This window comes from Capra hircus, chromosome 16, assembly GCF_001704415.2.
Source record: "Capra hircus breed San Clemente chromosome 16, ASM170441v1, whole genome shotgun sequence".
NCBI lineage: Eukaryota > Metazoa > Chordata > Mammalia > Artiodactyla > Bovidae > Capra > Capra hircus.
Window position 1 is genome coordinate 60,076,877 of NC_030823.1, and position 17,470 is coordinate 60,094,346.

Genomic DNA, 17,470 nt, shown 5'->3' on the forward strand with positions numbered 1-17,470 from the left:
GGGGTTGTGAGGGCACCTCTCTGTGTCCAATATCATAAGGTTAGTGGGCTCTGCCACTGCAGGTGGGGGGCAGTTGGCTAGAGTTGTGGGCGCATCAACAGCTGGAGGGATGGGGGTCCTAGGCCCGACTCCTGCTGTTGCCCAGTTGCCTGTGGCTACACGTGCGCTGGAGTCATTGTGCACTTCTTTCCCTGCTGCCACCGGATTCTCTGGGGCTGCGAGCTCAGCTGCCGTGGTGGGAAGGCCAGGACTGCAAGTACCACCTCTGCTATTTCCTCGGTTCTGCCTCCTATATTCCACTTCACTGACCTTTAGATGTACAGATATTTGGAATTCTCTGGCATCCTGGTGTGTTGAGCAGGGGCACCTTTGTTGAATTATGAATGTTTTACTGGTTATAGATTGAAAGGGAGAGAGAAAGGTAACTTTTCAGTCCACCATGTTGCTGACATCACTCCTCAGGAACTTCCTCAGCTAAATAAAGAACATCTACAAAAAACCTATAACTAAAATCATACTTACCGCTGAGAAACTAAAAGCTTTCATACTAAGACTGGGTATAAGGCAAGGATATTCCCTCTCACCACTCCTTTTGAACACTGTACTGGAAAGTTCTAAGTAATGCAATAAGACACGAAAAGGAAATAAAAGGTATACAGATTAGGGAGAAAGAAATAAAAATATCTTTGTTTGTAGATGATATTATCGTAGTAAATCCAAAAGAACTGACCAAAAAAACCTTCTGGGACAAATAAGCAATTATAACAACGTTGCAGGTCATAACACTAATGTACAAAAGTCAATTGCTTTTCTATACACCAGCAATGGACAAGTGGAATTTGAAATTAAAAACATAATACCATTTACATTAGTATCCCCAAAATGCAATACTTGAGTATAATTCTAACATGATATGTATAAGATCTATATGAGGAAAACTATAAATCTCTAAACAAAATCGACAAAATAAATAATTGGAGAGAGATTCTATGTTCATGTATAGGAACAATATTAAGATGTCAGTTCTTCCCAACCAAAATCCCAGCAAGTCAGGCTATGGATATGAAAAAACTGCACAGTTTATATGGAGCAGCAAGAGACCCAGAGGAGCCAACACAGTATTGAAGTAGAAGAAGAAAGCTGGAGGACAGACACCATCTCACTTTAAGACTTATGATAAAGCTATAATAATTAAGGCAGTGTGGTATTGGCAAAAAAAAAAAAAGAAAAACAGGTCAATGGAACAGAATAGAGGGCCCAGAAACAGACCAACAAAAATATTCGCTATAAGGATCATGGAGTAATTCTCTCTAGGCAGCAGTAAAGGATGTTGGAACCCTTCCTTTGCCTTAAGGCACTGGCTAAAACTTTCAGTACAATGCTGAATCAAAGTGGAGAGAGTGGACATCTTTGCTTTGTTCCCACTCAGAAGGAAAGCATTCAGCATTTTACCATTAAGGCTGATATCAGCTAATGATTTCTTCAGGTTGAAGAAGTTCCCTTCTATTCCTATTTTGCTCCCTTTTTTTCCTCCCCAAATCATGAAGGAGGTTCACTTTTTCAGTGACTTCTACATACATTGAGATGCTCATGTTTTAGTTTTGGTTTTGATTTGTCTGATGGGGTGAAATGCAATGATTTTCAGCTTCTGAACCAACCTTATATTCCTGGGATAAACACATTTGGTTATAACTTATCCTTTCTGTATGTTGCTATGTTCAATTTGCTAACACTTTAATAAAAGATTTTTGCATCATACTCATGAGACATATCATAGTTTTCCTTTCCTGTAGGGTCTTTTTCTGGTTTCGGTATTAGGGTAATGTTGGCCTCATAGAATTCACTGGGCAGGGTTCCCTCCCCATTTTCTGGAAGAGTTTGTGTGTAGAATTGTTATTATTTCTTTCTTAAATATTTAGTAGAATTCACAGTGAAGCAATCAGGGCCTGGGGATTTTGTTGTGGTAAAGTTTTCAGTGGCAGATTCAATCTCTTCAATAGATATAGCGCTATCTAGGTTCTCAGTTTCTTTTTGAGAGAATTTTGTTTGTGTCTTTTGGAAATTTGTCCATTTACTCTTAAGTTATCTAATTTATTGGTAAAAATTGCAAATAGTGTTCCTTTATTTGCTTCATAATATCTGCAGGATCTGTGTTGATGACTCTCTTTCATTTCTGAAATTGGTAATTTGTTTTTCCTTTTCTAAACTGGTCTGGCTAGAGGTCAATCAGTATTATTGACCTTTTCAAAGGTTTTCAAGGGTTTTATTGATTTTTCTATTTCAGTGATTTCTGCTTTGATCTTTATTTTATAACTATATGTACTTTGGGCTTAATTTGCTTTTTTTTAAAAAAAATTTTTAAGGTGGAATCTTAGATCACTCATTTGAAACCTTTCTTTTTCTTAAATAAAAGCATTCAATTTCCCTCTAAGCACTGCTTTAGCTGCATCTCACAACTTTTGATAGGGTGTTTTTATTTCATTCAGTTAAAAATATTTTCTTAATTCTCTTGGAATTTCCTCTTTGACCTATGAATTATTTACAAGTGTGTTTAAGTTTCTCACAATTAGGGATTTTCCAGATATGTGTCTGTTGATTTCTAACTTAATTCCATGGTGGTCACAGAGCAAACTTTGTATGATTTCTTTTATATTTTTTAAAGGTTTGTTTTGTGGCCTAGAGTATGGTCTATCTTAGTAAATATTCCATATTTATATTAAAAATGTATATTAGGTGTTAACATTCTACAGATGTCAATTAGGTCAAGTTGGTTGATACTATGGTTCAGGTCTTTCATATCCTTGGCTGAATTTTTATTTACTTGTTCTATCAATCACTCATTTATTGCATGACAGTGGTTGTTTTTCCCTTGCTTTTTTTATGCTTCACAATTTTTGAATGCAGAAATTGTATGCAGGAGGACAGTGGAGGCTGAAGTAAATAATACTATTTACAACCAGAAATGGGCATACTTTTTCTTTCGTCATGCCATTAGTATGGGTGTTGAGTCAGTCAGCCATTGAACTGGGTTTGATTTTGCTGTTGCTATGGATAACTTTAGTGCATCAAAGGCTTTAAATTCCTCCAGCTGTGGGCTGTTGCTACCTTATGCTTAGTTGTAAAGAGTTGGGTGCCAGAAGGTATTTTCAGTATTTTCACTCCACCCTCAGCTTTCAGTAGTCTGAAATATCTAGTCAGCTGCATATCCACCATCTGTATTCTTTCTCCTTCCCTATCAATAAGACTGCTACTGCTTATTTCTCAGAGTGAGGCTCATGGTGAGAGTGGGACAGAGCTCTTCATGCTTTTGGGTTACTCTGAGGTGGAAATTTCTCAACATTCCTGCATCCTCCCAGCTCCCCCAAATGTTAGCCAAACCCTGCCTTGTGTGAGAGGAAATATGTCCTGAGTGGGAACTTCCTGTCCTGCCCTCAAGGGGCAAGAGACCTCTGCTTTGTGTCAGTGAGGGGTCTTGAGCTCAGGGGTTCCCTGTCCTTCCCAGGGGCAGACAGGTTTACCTTTCACTCCTCCTCCAAAGGCAGTGGATATCTCCCTAGCCCCAGAAGAGGAGGGGAGAACAGAAAAGCTTTCTGCTCGTCCCCTAGTGGCTTAAGGATTTTTCTTTGTATGAAATAACAGTCTAGGGAAGTGGCAGTCTTTCATTCCTGCGTACCACTGAGGATGGAGCTCTCTGTTCTCAATTTGTCTAACAGCACCCAGTTAATGAAAGAGTACATGAGTGAAACGTGTTCTTGGGTCTGATGTTAAAATGTCATACCAGCTCACTTTTAGAATTTAATTTTAGCTGTTTTCTTCTTATCTGCATTTATGGTGGCTGCCTCTTCCTCAGTTTTCTATCAAAAGCAAAACAGTTGGTGTGTCTTACAGGGGCTTGTCATTCTTTGGAATCTGGTTTACTTTGCTGACATGCAACTTCTGCTATCTGATGGCTTTTTTAAAAAGTACAACTTTGCAGATTATTTAGCATTTTCTTTTTGTTAGTGTGGAAACAATATTCTGTTGCTATTTTCTCTATCGTAAGTGGAAGCAGAACTTTCTGGGAGTTTGGTTTTAAATTACTTACTAGGAACATTTCTTCTTTTGCACTTCGTTGGTACTCAGATAAAGATAAAGAAGTTTGCATGGCTCCTTTGATTGTCTTCTCTCCCCTGGTGGGTGCTTCTAGCACAGGGCTCCTTGGTTAAAAGCTGTGAAGTGGGCACAGAGCCAACAGCTGAAACAAGGCTGTGATAAGTCTGGGAGAGCTTTGCTGATTCTTGGTATTATCCATCCTGAAAACTTAGGTACCAAACTCTAATCCATAATAGCAGACTTGGGGTGGTTCCAAGGGAACAGAAATGGAAGATAGAAATTTTTCTAAGCTAAAGCCAGACCACTTGGGAACCCTATCTCTCTGCCTTAAGTGGGAATTCTTCGATGACTACTAGAATTACAAATGTTAAATTAATATTTGAATAAATGAATATAGAGTAGGAGAAAAAGGTGTGTGTGTGTACTACGTCATGTCCAACTTTGCAACCCTATGGATTCTAGCCTACCAGGCTCTTCTGTCGATGGCATTTTCCAGGCAAGGATACTAGAGCAGGATGCCATTTCCTGACCCAGCTACTGAACCATTGGCAGGCGGATTTTTTTTTACCACTGTGCAACCTGGGAGGCTCAGGAGAAAAAGGTACAGAAAGGCCAATCTGCCTATTCTAATCCTGGGACAGGTGTTAATGGGTTGGGGATATGCTTCAGACAGGGAGGAAGGCAGAGACAGAATATCTTTATCAATAAAGTGTTCAGGATTATAATATTCCTTTGAAAGTTTAATATTATCTCCCCAAGTGAACATTTTCAAATTTTACATTTTTGAAAGGTTTTACCATGAAACACTGTATATACCAAGTTAGATTCCAATGGAAGACAGTCTCTTAGAAAATAAAACAAAGTTAAAGACACATTGCCTAATATCAGGGAGCTGTGAAAGAGGATATTTATCCTGCACAGAACTAGCTACATGACATTTATATTTTAAGGAATAATCATTTAACCTTTTTGCTGCAGCTATCACTCTCAACTCATTGTGAGAAATACTTGGTTAGGTTTTAAAATTGGAACTTTTAAAGCAGTATCAGAGGAATAAATTTCCTAGTGTATAAATCTGTAATACAGGGTAATAACTACCACGGTCTGTCAGATCACGCTTGAGCTCAAATCTAACCCAACACTTGAGACTGCTAAGCATAAAGATCAAGGCTCAGTAGATGTGGACTATGGCTGAAGACACTAAGCTGGCTATGTCAGGCAAAGGGGCATTAATTTCATACAACCTGTATGACGATGTGACTTTTCCAGCAGTATGACACAAGTTATGAATACCAACCCAGAAATGGAGCTTAAAACTGTTTTACATACAGAGAACTACAGCTAACTACCTGAGAAAAGGCTTAACTGGTCTGTATAACAATCCTCTAACCCAACATATATAAATGAAATTTTAGCTTAACTGTACCTATGAAGTGAGATTTAAATTTGGAATTTAAGGGTTACAAAACAGTAACTTCAGAGTAAGGGATATGTTACCCACAAGGAAAGGAGTTTTGTTAACAAATTCCTGGGGTTTATGCAAAGACTGGTACAAAAGCATAAGCGGTCAGGAAGTTGCAGTAGGAAGAAAAAAATAAAGGACAAAAGGAGAAAGATTGATTTAAAGGACGAGAAGAAAGCACACAAGTGAATCTTACCCTGGAATGAGGAAGGCACTTGTAGTACCTCTTGGATAGGCATCAATAATGTTTACATTTAGCACACAACCCCCTGCAGGTAGAGGTGCCCAACAGTATTTGAAATTATATGCTCTGTGCTCCCAATTAGATGGTGAGCTACTTGATTATATACTTTTCTATATTCTCCTCTTCATCTAACACAGTATTAGAGATTAGTATTTGCTCAAAATTCATTAGTTAATTGACTTCTCTGCCTTTGGCATCTTCAGTGAAGCACAATTCACAAGGCAGAGTCGTCTTTCAGAAACGTGAGCTGCTCACCCTCTCAAAATGGACAAAGACAAAGAAGATGAGAGCGAGATGAGAAGGAAGGGGTGCTAACGTTTTACCAAATTAATGAGGGGGATACTAGTGCCTACAATGTGCTGCAAAATACAAAACCAGTCGTAAGCTCATCTCGGAAAGGCTTGAGCCAGCCTATGGGGATTAGAATAGTTGCTGGATTTATGGTGCCCTGGGAACCTCTATTTGTCAAGTGCCATGGAGGCAGCCCTGACACTGGCACAGGTGAAGATGAATTTTCATTCAGAGCAGTGAGCCTTCTGACTCCATTAATCCTCAGGGTTTTGATGATGAATTTCTTTCTTTTTTTATTTTATTTATTTTCACTCTAATGCCTCCTCCCACTGCCCTGTAACAGCGTGCAAGGAACAGAACAGATGGTGCTTTACGTGGAAGATCGAGGGCTCATGAGGATACAAAGCCTGCCCACTCTGAAATCACATGACTGCACGTGCAAGGAAAAGCCTTGATTTCCCCTGGGAGACACAGATGCAATGATGTTAGCATTCCCAGTGGAGGGGGAGGAGGAGAGGACTAACAGGCCATTTACAAGGAAGCCCACACTTACACTAATATGATCTTCAGCAAAGACCATGTTTAATCACAAAATAACAGGAGGACTGATAACCTGAAAGTTCAAAAACACCAAAATAAAACAGAGGCAAATGAAGGTTTAATATGCCACTATGCAAAATGCATTTTGAATAAACCAGTAAGGACATACAGTAGCAGAACACTGGCCTCTAGTTAACCTGCCATTGGCTCTGACCCAGTTTTAATCGGAAGAAGGCAGGATTTACAACCTGCTTAAGGATGGAGTTTGACAACTGCTATAATCAGAAGAGCTGTCAACACAAGGACAGCTGTCAAGCCAAACTGTAATTCATAAAAAATAATAGCTAAGCCCCCAAGACATCCCCAACATTGTGTGCAATCACTGGATTTAACCATACTTAGAGTGTTATGAAAGTTCTAAGAACAGGTTAAGGGTCCTAAAATAAAATAAAATCAACAAATAGCTATTGAATGTCTATTAAATAAAAAATTCAATAATATTAAGTGACTAAATGGATAAAATATGCCCAGCAGATTCCCTGACATATAGTAGGTGCTTAATGTATCAACATTATTATTACAAGCAAAACTCTTGTTTTGACAGTCTTAAAATTGGGCAAAAGTCTAGTGACCTAGTAAGAAAATCTAAATTAAAAATTAAATTGCACCTTTAAAGTATTAATTTCATGAAATATTTGAGTTGTCAGAATATTTTAGTTTTATATATTTGTAATGCTAAAACCTCTAATACTATTTGAGTGTTTAATTATCTTGATTATAACATATATGGTATTAGTCTTGTTATTTCTACAATAATATGAGAGAAAGGGATCATGTGACTAGATTAATCTTGGGCAGGATTCCTAATTCAAGGATAAATAATTTTTATGATTATCCAGTGACTCTTAATGAACAGAAATAGGAATATAAAGGCGCATAAATGAACATATATATGTGTGTTTATTCACAAGTACAGTCTTGAAAAACAGCCTGACCCACTGATCAGGGTGACCAATGATAAAGATTTTCATTTATTTCTATAAAAGATTATCTTCCAAAAAATTATGTGTGCTTTAAAAGGATACTAGGACTGTAATTATTTATGGAGTTATGAAAAGACTAGAAGTAGAATTAGAAGACCTGGACAGGTATTTTGGCTTTGCCACCTACAACATGTTACCCTGTCAAGGTCACTTCACCTCTCTGGACTTCAGTTTTTTATCTGTAAATATAGGAAAACAGGGCCTAGCTAAGGCATCTGTTGGAAACATTAAGAGATTATATGTATGAAAACAGTAACACCACCATCTTATCTATGAAGGTTTGAATTTGTGTGTGTGTGTGTGTGTAAATTTTATTTGAGTATAAAATACATACAAAAGAGTACCAAAATAAAAAACTTTCTTATGATGAATTTATCCATGTAACTAACTGGCACACAGATCAAAAGTCAGATCATTATTAGAATCTCAGAAGCACTCTCACCTTGTTCAACCCTTTCAAATGCTACCTACCCAGTTCCCCAAGGTGACCAATATCCTGTGTGCTAATGATGGAGATGAGTTCTTCCTGTTTTTGATCTTCATATAAATGGAAGCATACAGTACATACTTCTTTTGTGTCTGGCATCCTGCACTCAGTATGTTTATGAGGTTCATCATTTTACACTCAGTGTTTCTTCTGCAATTCCATTTTGTTATCTTTCTGCAGTGCCTTTTAGAACTACCTTTCAGTTCACCATAGTTTTTTTTTTTTTTAATTTTGTGCGAATTCTGCACTTTAACCTATTCATATCGTTAAGATTTCTGTAACTTTTCATTTATTGAAATTCTACTTCATTCTCTTTGAAATTCCCTTGTTCTTTTTTGGAGTGTCCTTGTGTTTGTGAATCCTTGATTTTACACAAATTTTTTTTTCTGATAATTTGTATCCAGTTTTACTTAAATTCCTTAAAGTCTAATCCTGTGGTTTACTGTGTCTGCTGACATTCACTCAAGTGTATTCTGTAAGTTTGAACTGCGAGCTCATTTTCAGCAGAACTTCTTTCTGTAGGAATTTTGTGCTGTATTAGTTAAGGGAGAGAAGTTTAGCATTTGCTTCTGCCAGGCCCTTTAGGGGTAACCAGCTGAGTGCACTTACTATGTTAATTTCTCAACATGAGAATTTCTGAAACAATATAAATTTAAACCCCAAACTTGCTTGAGATGAGGCTTTTTTTTTTTCACCCACATTCTGGTCTACGGCAGATAACCTTGTTGTCCTTCCTTACACTAGTAGGTCAATTTTTTCTAAGATAATTTTTTTTTTCCCTACTGGGGATACAGTCCTTAGAGGGTCTTGGTTTATGTGCAGGGTCTCAGTTCCAACTTCCCATTCCTCATGAAGCACCATTTCCAGGGTTTGCTGGCACTGAAATCCAAGCCCCCAGATTAGATACAGTGCTGACTCACACACTAACACTATGGTTACCAGGTCCTTATTTATTTAGGGTGGGAGGTGAAGGACACCCAATGTCCGGCGACATCTGTTAGCTTAAAAAACATGTTTGGTATATTTATCCAGCAAATAGTTGATGTTCATTAAACACCTGAATGCTGCTGCTGCTGCTAAGTCGCTACGGTCGTATCTGACTTTGTGCGACCCCATAGACGGCAGCCCACGAGGCTCCCCCGTCCCTGGGATTCTCCAGGCAAGAACACTGGAGTGGGTTGCCATTTCCTTCTCCAATGCATGAAAGTGAAAAATGAAAGTGAAGACACTCAGTTGTGTCCGACTCTTAGCGACCCCATGACTGCAGCCTACCAGGCTCCTCCGTCCATGGGATTTTCCAGGCAAGAGCACCGGAGTGCATTGCCATTGCCTTCTCCAATTCCTGAATGAATCAATTACAATTAAGAAGTTAAGTGGTATTTACAATACTAATAGAGCCTATATAATACTTAGATTTTAAATCATTTAAATTTAATTTTCAAATAGGTAATATATGTACATGGTTCCAAATACAGAAGTCATTAAAGGGTTTATAGGAAAAAACTTTTATTCTGTGCTTGTATTCAAGCTCCACACTTCCTCCCTTAGGCAATCAACATTCACTTTTGTGTATCTTTCATTTACTAGCAAATATGTACAGATATATTCATGGCAGCAGAGTATATATACTGTTCTTCACTTTACTCCTTTCACTTAACAATATATCTTAGAGAATTTTTTCCTATCAGAATGAAAAGAAAATATAGCTTATTTTGAAGCCAGTCAGAAAGACCTTCGAATAATGTCTACCCTGTTACTATTCAGAAATGAAGTTTACACATATCAAATTAAATGGACACATTCCCACATCGGTAAAGGCATTTACCCCTAATGGTTAACTACGGATGACAGAATGACTCATCTACATTCTCAAGGGCATATTTAGTCTGGTGTAACTGTTTCTACAGTTTCTGGATGGAGAAATGAAAGGAAAACACAACACGCGCCACAGAGAAGGTACTAAAAAATGTCTACTGAATGAAAGGATTGAAGGGATGGAAATAAGAACTAATAATTTGCTTTCTTTTTAGACATGCCACACATTTCCTAAACTTGTGTATGTATAAAGGGTACTTTTTTTTAAGATTTTTGCTAATTATTTTAAATTAGACGACAACTGTTTTACAATATTGTGTTGGTTTCTGCACTATTTCAACATGAATCAGCTATAGGTATATGTATGTCCCCTCCCTCGTGAGCCTCCCTCCTACCCCATCCCACCCCTCTAGGTAGTCACAGACCATCGGATTTGAGCTCCCTGCATCTGATTCAATCTCTCACTTTAACTTTTGATCCAATGAAACTTAAGAGAGAAACTAAAACATATTTTCCACATATGAGGAGTTTAGAAGGACTAGGATATTGTTCCAAGGACAGTTTTGTTTCCAGCTGAGGATTAACAGAGCATTTAATGGGACTTCCCTGTAGCTCAGATGGTAAAGAATCTGCCTGCAATGCAGAAGAGCTGGGTTCAATCCCTGGGTCAGGAAGATCCTCTGGAGAAGGGAATGGCAATCCATTCCAGTATTGCCTGGAGAATCCCATGGACAGAGGAGCCTGGCAGGGTACAGTCCATTGGGTTGCAAACAGTTGGACACGACTGAGAGACTAACGCTAACAATGTGAGCATTTAACAATATGATCAATCTCTGATAAAATTAACATAGTATCTTTTTCTTCTTAGATGAAGTGTTTCCTTCCTTCTGCTCCTGATAAGCAGATCTTGCTTTCTAAGCAGTTCTGTTTTGCTTCACTAGGAAGCTGAGTGGTCCCTTCACACCTGCACTTTGAGTTGTCAGTCACCATGGTCCCCAGGCCCTAATGCAGCCCTTGAATGGCTCACTGAAAGCTGATGAGCCTCAAGCACGTTCATAACAGTTCCAATGAAGTCCCACGAATCCACTTACACTGCTTATGCAACACACTTTTTAAAGAACTTAATTTTAGTGTGTGGAACTTCCTCCTTTTCAAAGGAGGTTGCATTGGCAGAGTTGTCTCTTTAAGCAGAGCAGTACACTCAGGACCTCATGGCACATATTTTGAAACAAAAGTCAGTTTGCTTCTTGAAGTCAGACGTCAGGAATAAGGCGCAGCCCCGAATTTTTTGGTGAAGACCTCACAATCACTGTTGGAGTGCTTGACTTAATGCCTGGTTCAAACAGGTAAGAAGGAAGCTGAGAAAAGTTTTTTCCTAGACTGAAAATCAGAGTTCAGAGTAGCCAGCGTTTAGTGATGTTAGAGGAGATATATGACAGACTTATATGAACAAGTTTGCAGAGTGAACGATGTGAGCACTGTGGAAAGTGGGAGGGGAAGGCATTTGTTTTTCTCTCCTTTCCTGGTAAATTTAGAGATAATGGGTTTGAATTTCTGGCTCTGTTAGGTAAGTTTACTAACTTTGAGTTTTGATTTCCTCATTTATAAATTGCAGAAAACAATAACTACTTCAGAGGGCTGTTTATAGAAAGGAGCCTTGAGATTTCTTGTATACTGTGATGGGCACACCTTTCAAAGGTATTTGGTAACAAAATGTACATGTATGCATATATATGTGTGTATATATATATGCAACCTAACTATTTTAAGTACGGAAACAGATGAATATAAAGGCTAATAAAACAAGTTTTTGGCTATTACAAGTAATGCTGCAGTACATGTTCTTAATTATGTTTCATTATACACATGTTGGGGAGTATTTCCAGGGAATATACTAGAAGTGAAATTGCCAGGTTGTAGGGTATGTGTACCCATACCTTCAACTTCACTAGGTTTTTGCTAAATTCACCTCCAAAGTGATGCAATGGTTGGACATTCCCAATAGCAGTATATGAGAGTTTTTGTTCCTCCACATCCCAGTTCTATTCTTTGCACATGTTGCGTGCATGCTATGTGTATGCTAAGTCGCTTCAGTCGTGTCCGACTCTTTGCAACCCCTTGGACTGTAGCCCATCAGGCTCCTCTGTCCATGGGATTCTCCAGGCAAGAATACTGGAGTGGGTTGCTATGCCCTCCTCCAGGGATGTCCTTCCTGACCCAGGGATCTCCTTCCTGACCCAGGGATCGAACCTGCATCTCCTGTGGCTCCTGCATTGCAGGTGGGTTCTTTACTGCTGAGCCACTGGGGAAGCCCTGGTGCACATATTTACATGTTGCCAATCTGTGTGAAGTTATATCTAAATGTTTTAATCTGCATCCCCTAATTATTGTTGGGAGACATTTCTCCAAGGGATTCTCATGTTTCTGTACACCGTGTGACCAGAGGTAAAGATAGCTTTTGTGCTAGACTCTTTCAAAAGATGTTAATATTGTGAATGACCTTTGTCAACGGAGGTACTGCTTCCTTCTAGAATAGAAGGCAGGTTTGTTTATTGTCCAGTATGATAAAGACATGTGTTCTCCAGGGCAAAGTTTGGGCAGGTCTGCTGGCAGCTTATTATAAAAGGCTGGAGTTCCCTAAGCTTAGGATTTCTAAGCCATGACACTGTGTCTAAGATCTGCTGGGGCTGCTCTTTGTAGCTCCCATGGGACTCAAGGGGAAATGACACAAACATGAAGCTCATGCTGCTTGCTGTGCTGTGGACAATAGTCTTTTTTGTCTCTGATCCATGAGTTTTGTGTCTTTTGCCAGCATCCATAAAACTGCATCAGGCTAGCTGGTAAGAGTTCAAGTAGTGTATGATCTCAGACTATTCATAGTTCTTGGAAGTTATTGGTGAGGGCGAGCATCTTGTTTATTGCTTATCTGGCTCTTTTTCATTTGTGAGCTATCTGTTTTGGGGGTCTATTTTTTCCATTTGATTGTTTCTTATTGATGTTCTTGATACATACTAGTTTAAATATTGATGGCTGTCTTTTATTCAACTGTGTGTGTGTATGCATGTGCACGCTCAGTCACTTCAGTCGCATCCAACTCTTTGCGACCCTATGGACTGCAGCCCACCAGGCTTCTCTGTCCATAAGATTCTCCAGGCAAGAATACTGGAGTGGATTCCCATGCCCTCCTCTAGAGGATCTTCCTGACCCAGGGATCAAACCCACATTTCCTGCATTGCAGGAGGATTCTTTACCCACTGACCCACCTGGGAAGCCCTTATTCAACCATGTTCATATCCAAATACAATAAAAGTAGCAATACTTTTTCTAGTCCTTCACAGTTTCCAAAGTACTTTATTATCTCTTACCTCTTACCAGGAGCTCCTTAAGAGCCATATTACTTCCATTTTACAGATTATCCTCTATTTTACAGATTATTTAAGTGAAAATTACTTAATGAGGCTAATCAGTTAATAGAAGAAATAAATTAAAAAATCAAATCTATTTTTCTTCACATCAAGAAAGTATTTCTTACAGGAGAGATTCTAGCTCCTAAGTAACAATGGTTAGAATCTTAGTTGTCATTGATAATAACAGGAATGAAATAATGAAGTTTCAAAAGGGGATTGGAGGAACCTTCATTTCTGTTGACTGTGTAGAAATGCTCAATTCATTATGAGTGTGTCCATAAGAATTTTAACATATGATCAACTTTAGAGGTTACTAATCTATTTTTTAAACATAAAGTTATTGTAGCTTTGCTGCTGCTAAGTCGCTTCAGTCGTGTCCGATTCTGTGCGACCCCATAGACGGCAGCCCACCAGGCTCTACCTAGTGGCTGGCATTTTCCCAAGCGCTACGTAGTGTTGGGACAAAGCTGAGATAAGCAAATAAAGTCAAATATAACTAGTAATAATTTAAAAACATCTTACCATAATGTAGAGCTGTTTGACCTTCATTGTCCTATGAAAGAAACAAAGAATCTAAGTTATTGCAAAAGTATGAAAATATATAAGCTATAGCAAATATCTGATAGACCAAAGTCCCATAGGTTTACCAGCTACAGGAAAAGAAGCCAGTTCTTTGACCCTCATAGTAACCTCTGACCAAACTGTCCATCTTGGAGAAAAGGAGAAGGTTGAATGGTAACTTGTGCACTACAGCAGCCACAGAGTGACAGGATGACTAGATCTGCAGATATTAAACCAAAGGGAATCCTTTAAAATGTGACAGTTTGATTACCCAATTAGTGGCAGAAAAATGGCCATTTATCATGGCCAGTATTATAATGTTTTTTTTTTTAAGTACATTCCCAAAATCTATCTAAGAAGTCTATGATTTATAGTAAGAATTAGTAGCTTTGTAACCCATTTTCAAAGATGCAGATTCCAGGCTTATAATGCAGTTTCCTAATCATAGCAAATATTATACAGAAATGTGATTTCAAGGCACACAAAGTCTCTACAAGTTGTTAAGTCAAAAATTCCCACATATACTCAGGAAAATCTAACTGTTAAATTATTTCTTTAAAATAAAAATATTTTAACTATATAAACTAATTATCAATGAGTACTTTTTCATGATGCTATTTTTAAAATTCAATTTTTATTTTACATTGGAGTAGCTGATTTACAGTGTTAGTTTCAGCTGTATAGCAAAGTGACTCAGTTATACATGTATCTATTTTTCAGATTCTTTTCCCATAGGTTATTTTTTTTTTTTTGTCATTTTATTTTATTTTATTTTTTTAAAAAATCTTTAATATTATAGAACATTGAGCAGTTCTCTGTACATACAATAGGTCCTTGCTGGTTATCTGTTTTATATATAGTAGGATGTATATGTTAATCCCCAAACTCCTAATTGATCCCTCCTCCAATCTCTCCTCTTTGGTAACCATTAAGTTTGTTTTCAAAGTCTGAGTCTGTTCTGTTTTATAAATAAATTCATTTGTATAAGTTTTCTAGATTCTACATATAAGTGATATCATATGATTTTTTGTCTCTGTGACTTCATTTAGGATGATAATGTCTAGGCCCATCCATGCTGCTGCAAATGGCATTATTTCATTCTTTTTTATGTCTCATAATATTCCACTGTACATATATACCACATCTTCTTTATCCATTCCTCTGTCAATAGACATTTAATTTGCTTCCATGTCTTAGCTATTCTGAGTAGTGCTGCAATGAACATTGGGGTGCATGTATCTCTTTGAATTGTGGTTTTCTCTGGATATATGGTCAGGAGTGGAATTGCTAGATCATATGGTCGCTCCCTTTTTAGTACTGAAAGGAACCTCCATGCTTTTCTCTATATTGTGTGCTCAGTTGAGTCTGACTTAGGGACACCATGGTTGTAGCCTGCCAGGCTCCTCTGTCCACCACTTCCTACTCCAAGGGATCTTCTTGACCCAGGGATTGGACCCATGTCTCTTGTGTTTCCTGCATTGGCAGGCAGACTCTTTCCCACCAGGGCCACCTAGGAAGCTCCGTTCTCCAAATAGCTGTATCAACTTACATTCTCACCAACAGTGTAGGAATGTTCTCTTTTCCTTTGCATCCTCTCCAGGATTTATTATTTGTAGATTTTTTTGATGATGGCCATTCTGACTCATGGGCCTCCCAGGTGGCTCAGTGGTAAAGAATCAGCCTGCCAATTCAGGAGACGCAGGAGACACAGGTTCAATCCCTGGTCAGGAAGATCCCTTGGAGGAGGAAAAGGCAACTCGCTCCAGTATTCCTGCCTACAGAATCCTATGAATAGACGAGCCTGGTGGGTTACAATCCATAGAGTCACAGAGTTGGACATAACTGAGCACACGCATATTCTGACCTGTATGAGGTGATACCTCTTTAGTTTTGATTTTATCTAATAATTAGCAACGTTCAGTATTTCTTCATGTGTTTTTGGCCATCCATATGTCTTTCTTAGAGAAATGTCTATTTAGATCATTTGCTCATTTTTTGATTGGGTGTTTTTGGTTTTGTTTTTGATATTGAGTTGCATGAACTGCTTGTATATTTTGGAGATTAATCCCTCGTAAATTGCTTCGTTTGCAAATATTTTCTCCCATCCTATGGGTTGTCTTTTTGTTTTCTTTATGGTTTCCTTTGCTGTGCAGATGCTTTTGAGTTTAATTAGGTCCCATTTGTTTATTTTTGCTTTTTATTTTCATTACTCTGGGAGGTGGACCCATAAAGGTATTGCTGTGATTTATGTCAAAGAGTGTTCTTCCTATGTTTTCTTCTAAGAGTTTTATAGCATCCAGTCTTATATTTAGGTCTTTAATCCATTTTGAGTGTATTTTTGTGTGTGGTGTTAGCAAATATTCTAATTTAATTGTTTTACATGTAGCTTTCCAGTTTCCCCAGCATCATTTATTGAAGAGACTGTGTTTTTGCCATTGTACAGTCTTGCCTCCTTTGTCACAGACTGACCATAGGTGTGTGGGTTTACTTCTGAACTTTGTATCCTGTTCCATAGATCTACATTTCTGTTTTTGTGCCAATACTATACTGTTTTGATGACTGTAGCTTTGTAGTATAAAGTGAGGGAGCCTTATTCCTCCAGTTCCATTTTCCTTTCTCAGAACTGCTTTGGCTATTTGGTGCCTTTTATGTTTCCATGCAAATTAAAAATTGTTTGTTCTAAAAATTTTGTGAAAAATGCCATTGATAATTTGCTACAGATTGTGTTGAATCTGTACATTGCCTTGAGTAGTATAATCATTTTGACTATATTGATTCTTCCAATCCAAGAACATGGTATATCTTTCCATCTGAGTAATGCTAGTTCTTAAGCTGAAGGCAGATGATCACGTTACATGAGCAACACATAATCAGGGTGATGGAGAGGTAAAAAGTAGAATTTAGATTAATTTGATATGCATTTAGTATGTGCATGGCCATTCTTGAGCCCCATGTATTTAAGAATAAATGATTAACCATTATTGTAAATGAGACAGAGTGGTATTATGATTTAAATCAACTACTCTTAGACAAACCATATCTACCTTTCCTATTACCTAAAGACTGAATATGGGGGTTGGTTCCCAGAAGGTTTTGGGTGTGAATCTATTTAATCTAAGAAGAAAGGCAAAAAGCTGCCACAGAGAGCTTATTTTCTGGTTCAGATAGGTAGTTAGAAAAAAGTAATTCTTTAACACGTAGATAAGTTCAGCAGGGATAACAGCTGATGGGTAGAAGACAACTTTGAAGCAGTGCAGTTTGATTAAACTGTTTTCTTACCAGGAATTGGAGTTCTCATTGGATTTGGTGGTAACGTGTGGGTGGATAGGTTGGAGGAGATATGAAAGATGTAATTTTGAGGAACCTTGTGAGTAGGGTAGATTCAGCTGAGGTGCAGCACTGCTTACGTTTGAGATGCTCATTATATATCATAAGGATAATAATAAACTCTAAGGGCTGTAAAAGATGGACAGCAGCACCAAGAAGTCAGAAAAATAAGAAATTATTTTTGCGTACTTGTTCCTTGTA

At 38.0% G+C, this 17,470-nt stretch overlaps 1 protein-coding gene across 1 annotated transcript in view; it reads right to left on the minus strand.

Annotated features, from left to right (window-relative positions):
- The window catches only part of ACBD6 (acyl-CoA binding domain containing 6), a 205,584-nt gene that overhangs the window by 17,677 nt on the left and 170,437 nt on the right, over positions 1 to 17,470 (minus strand). The window contains exon 7 of the mRNA XM_005690940.2: positions 13,904 to 13,934. Within this exon, the coding sequence (XP_005690997.1) occupies positions 13,904 to 13,934 (31 nt within the window). The remainder of the gene's footprint in view (positions 1 to 13,903; positions 13,935 to 17,470) is intronic.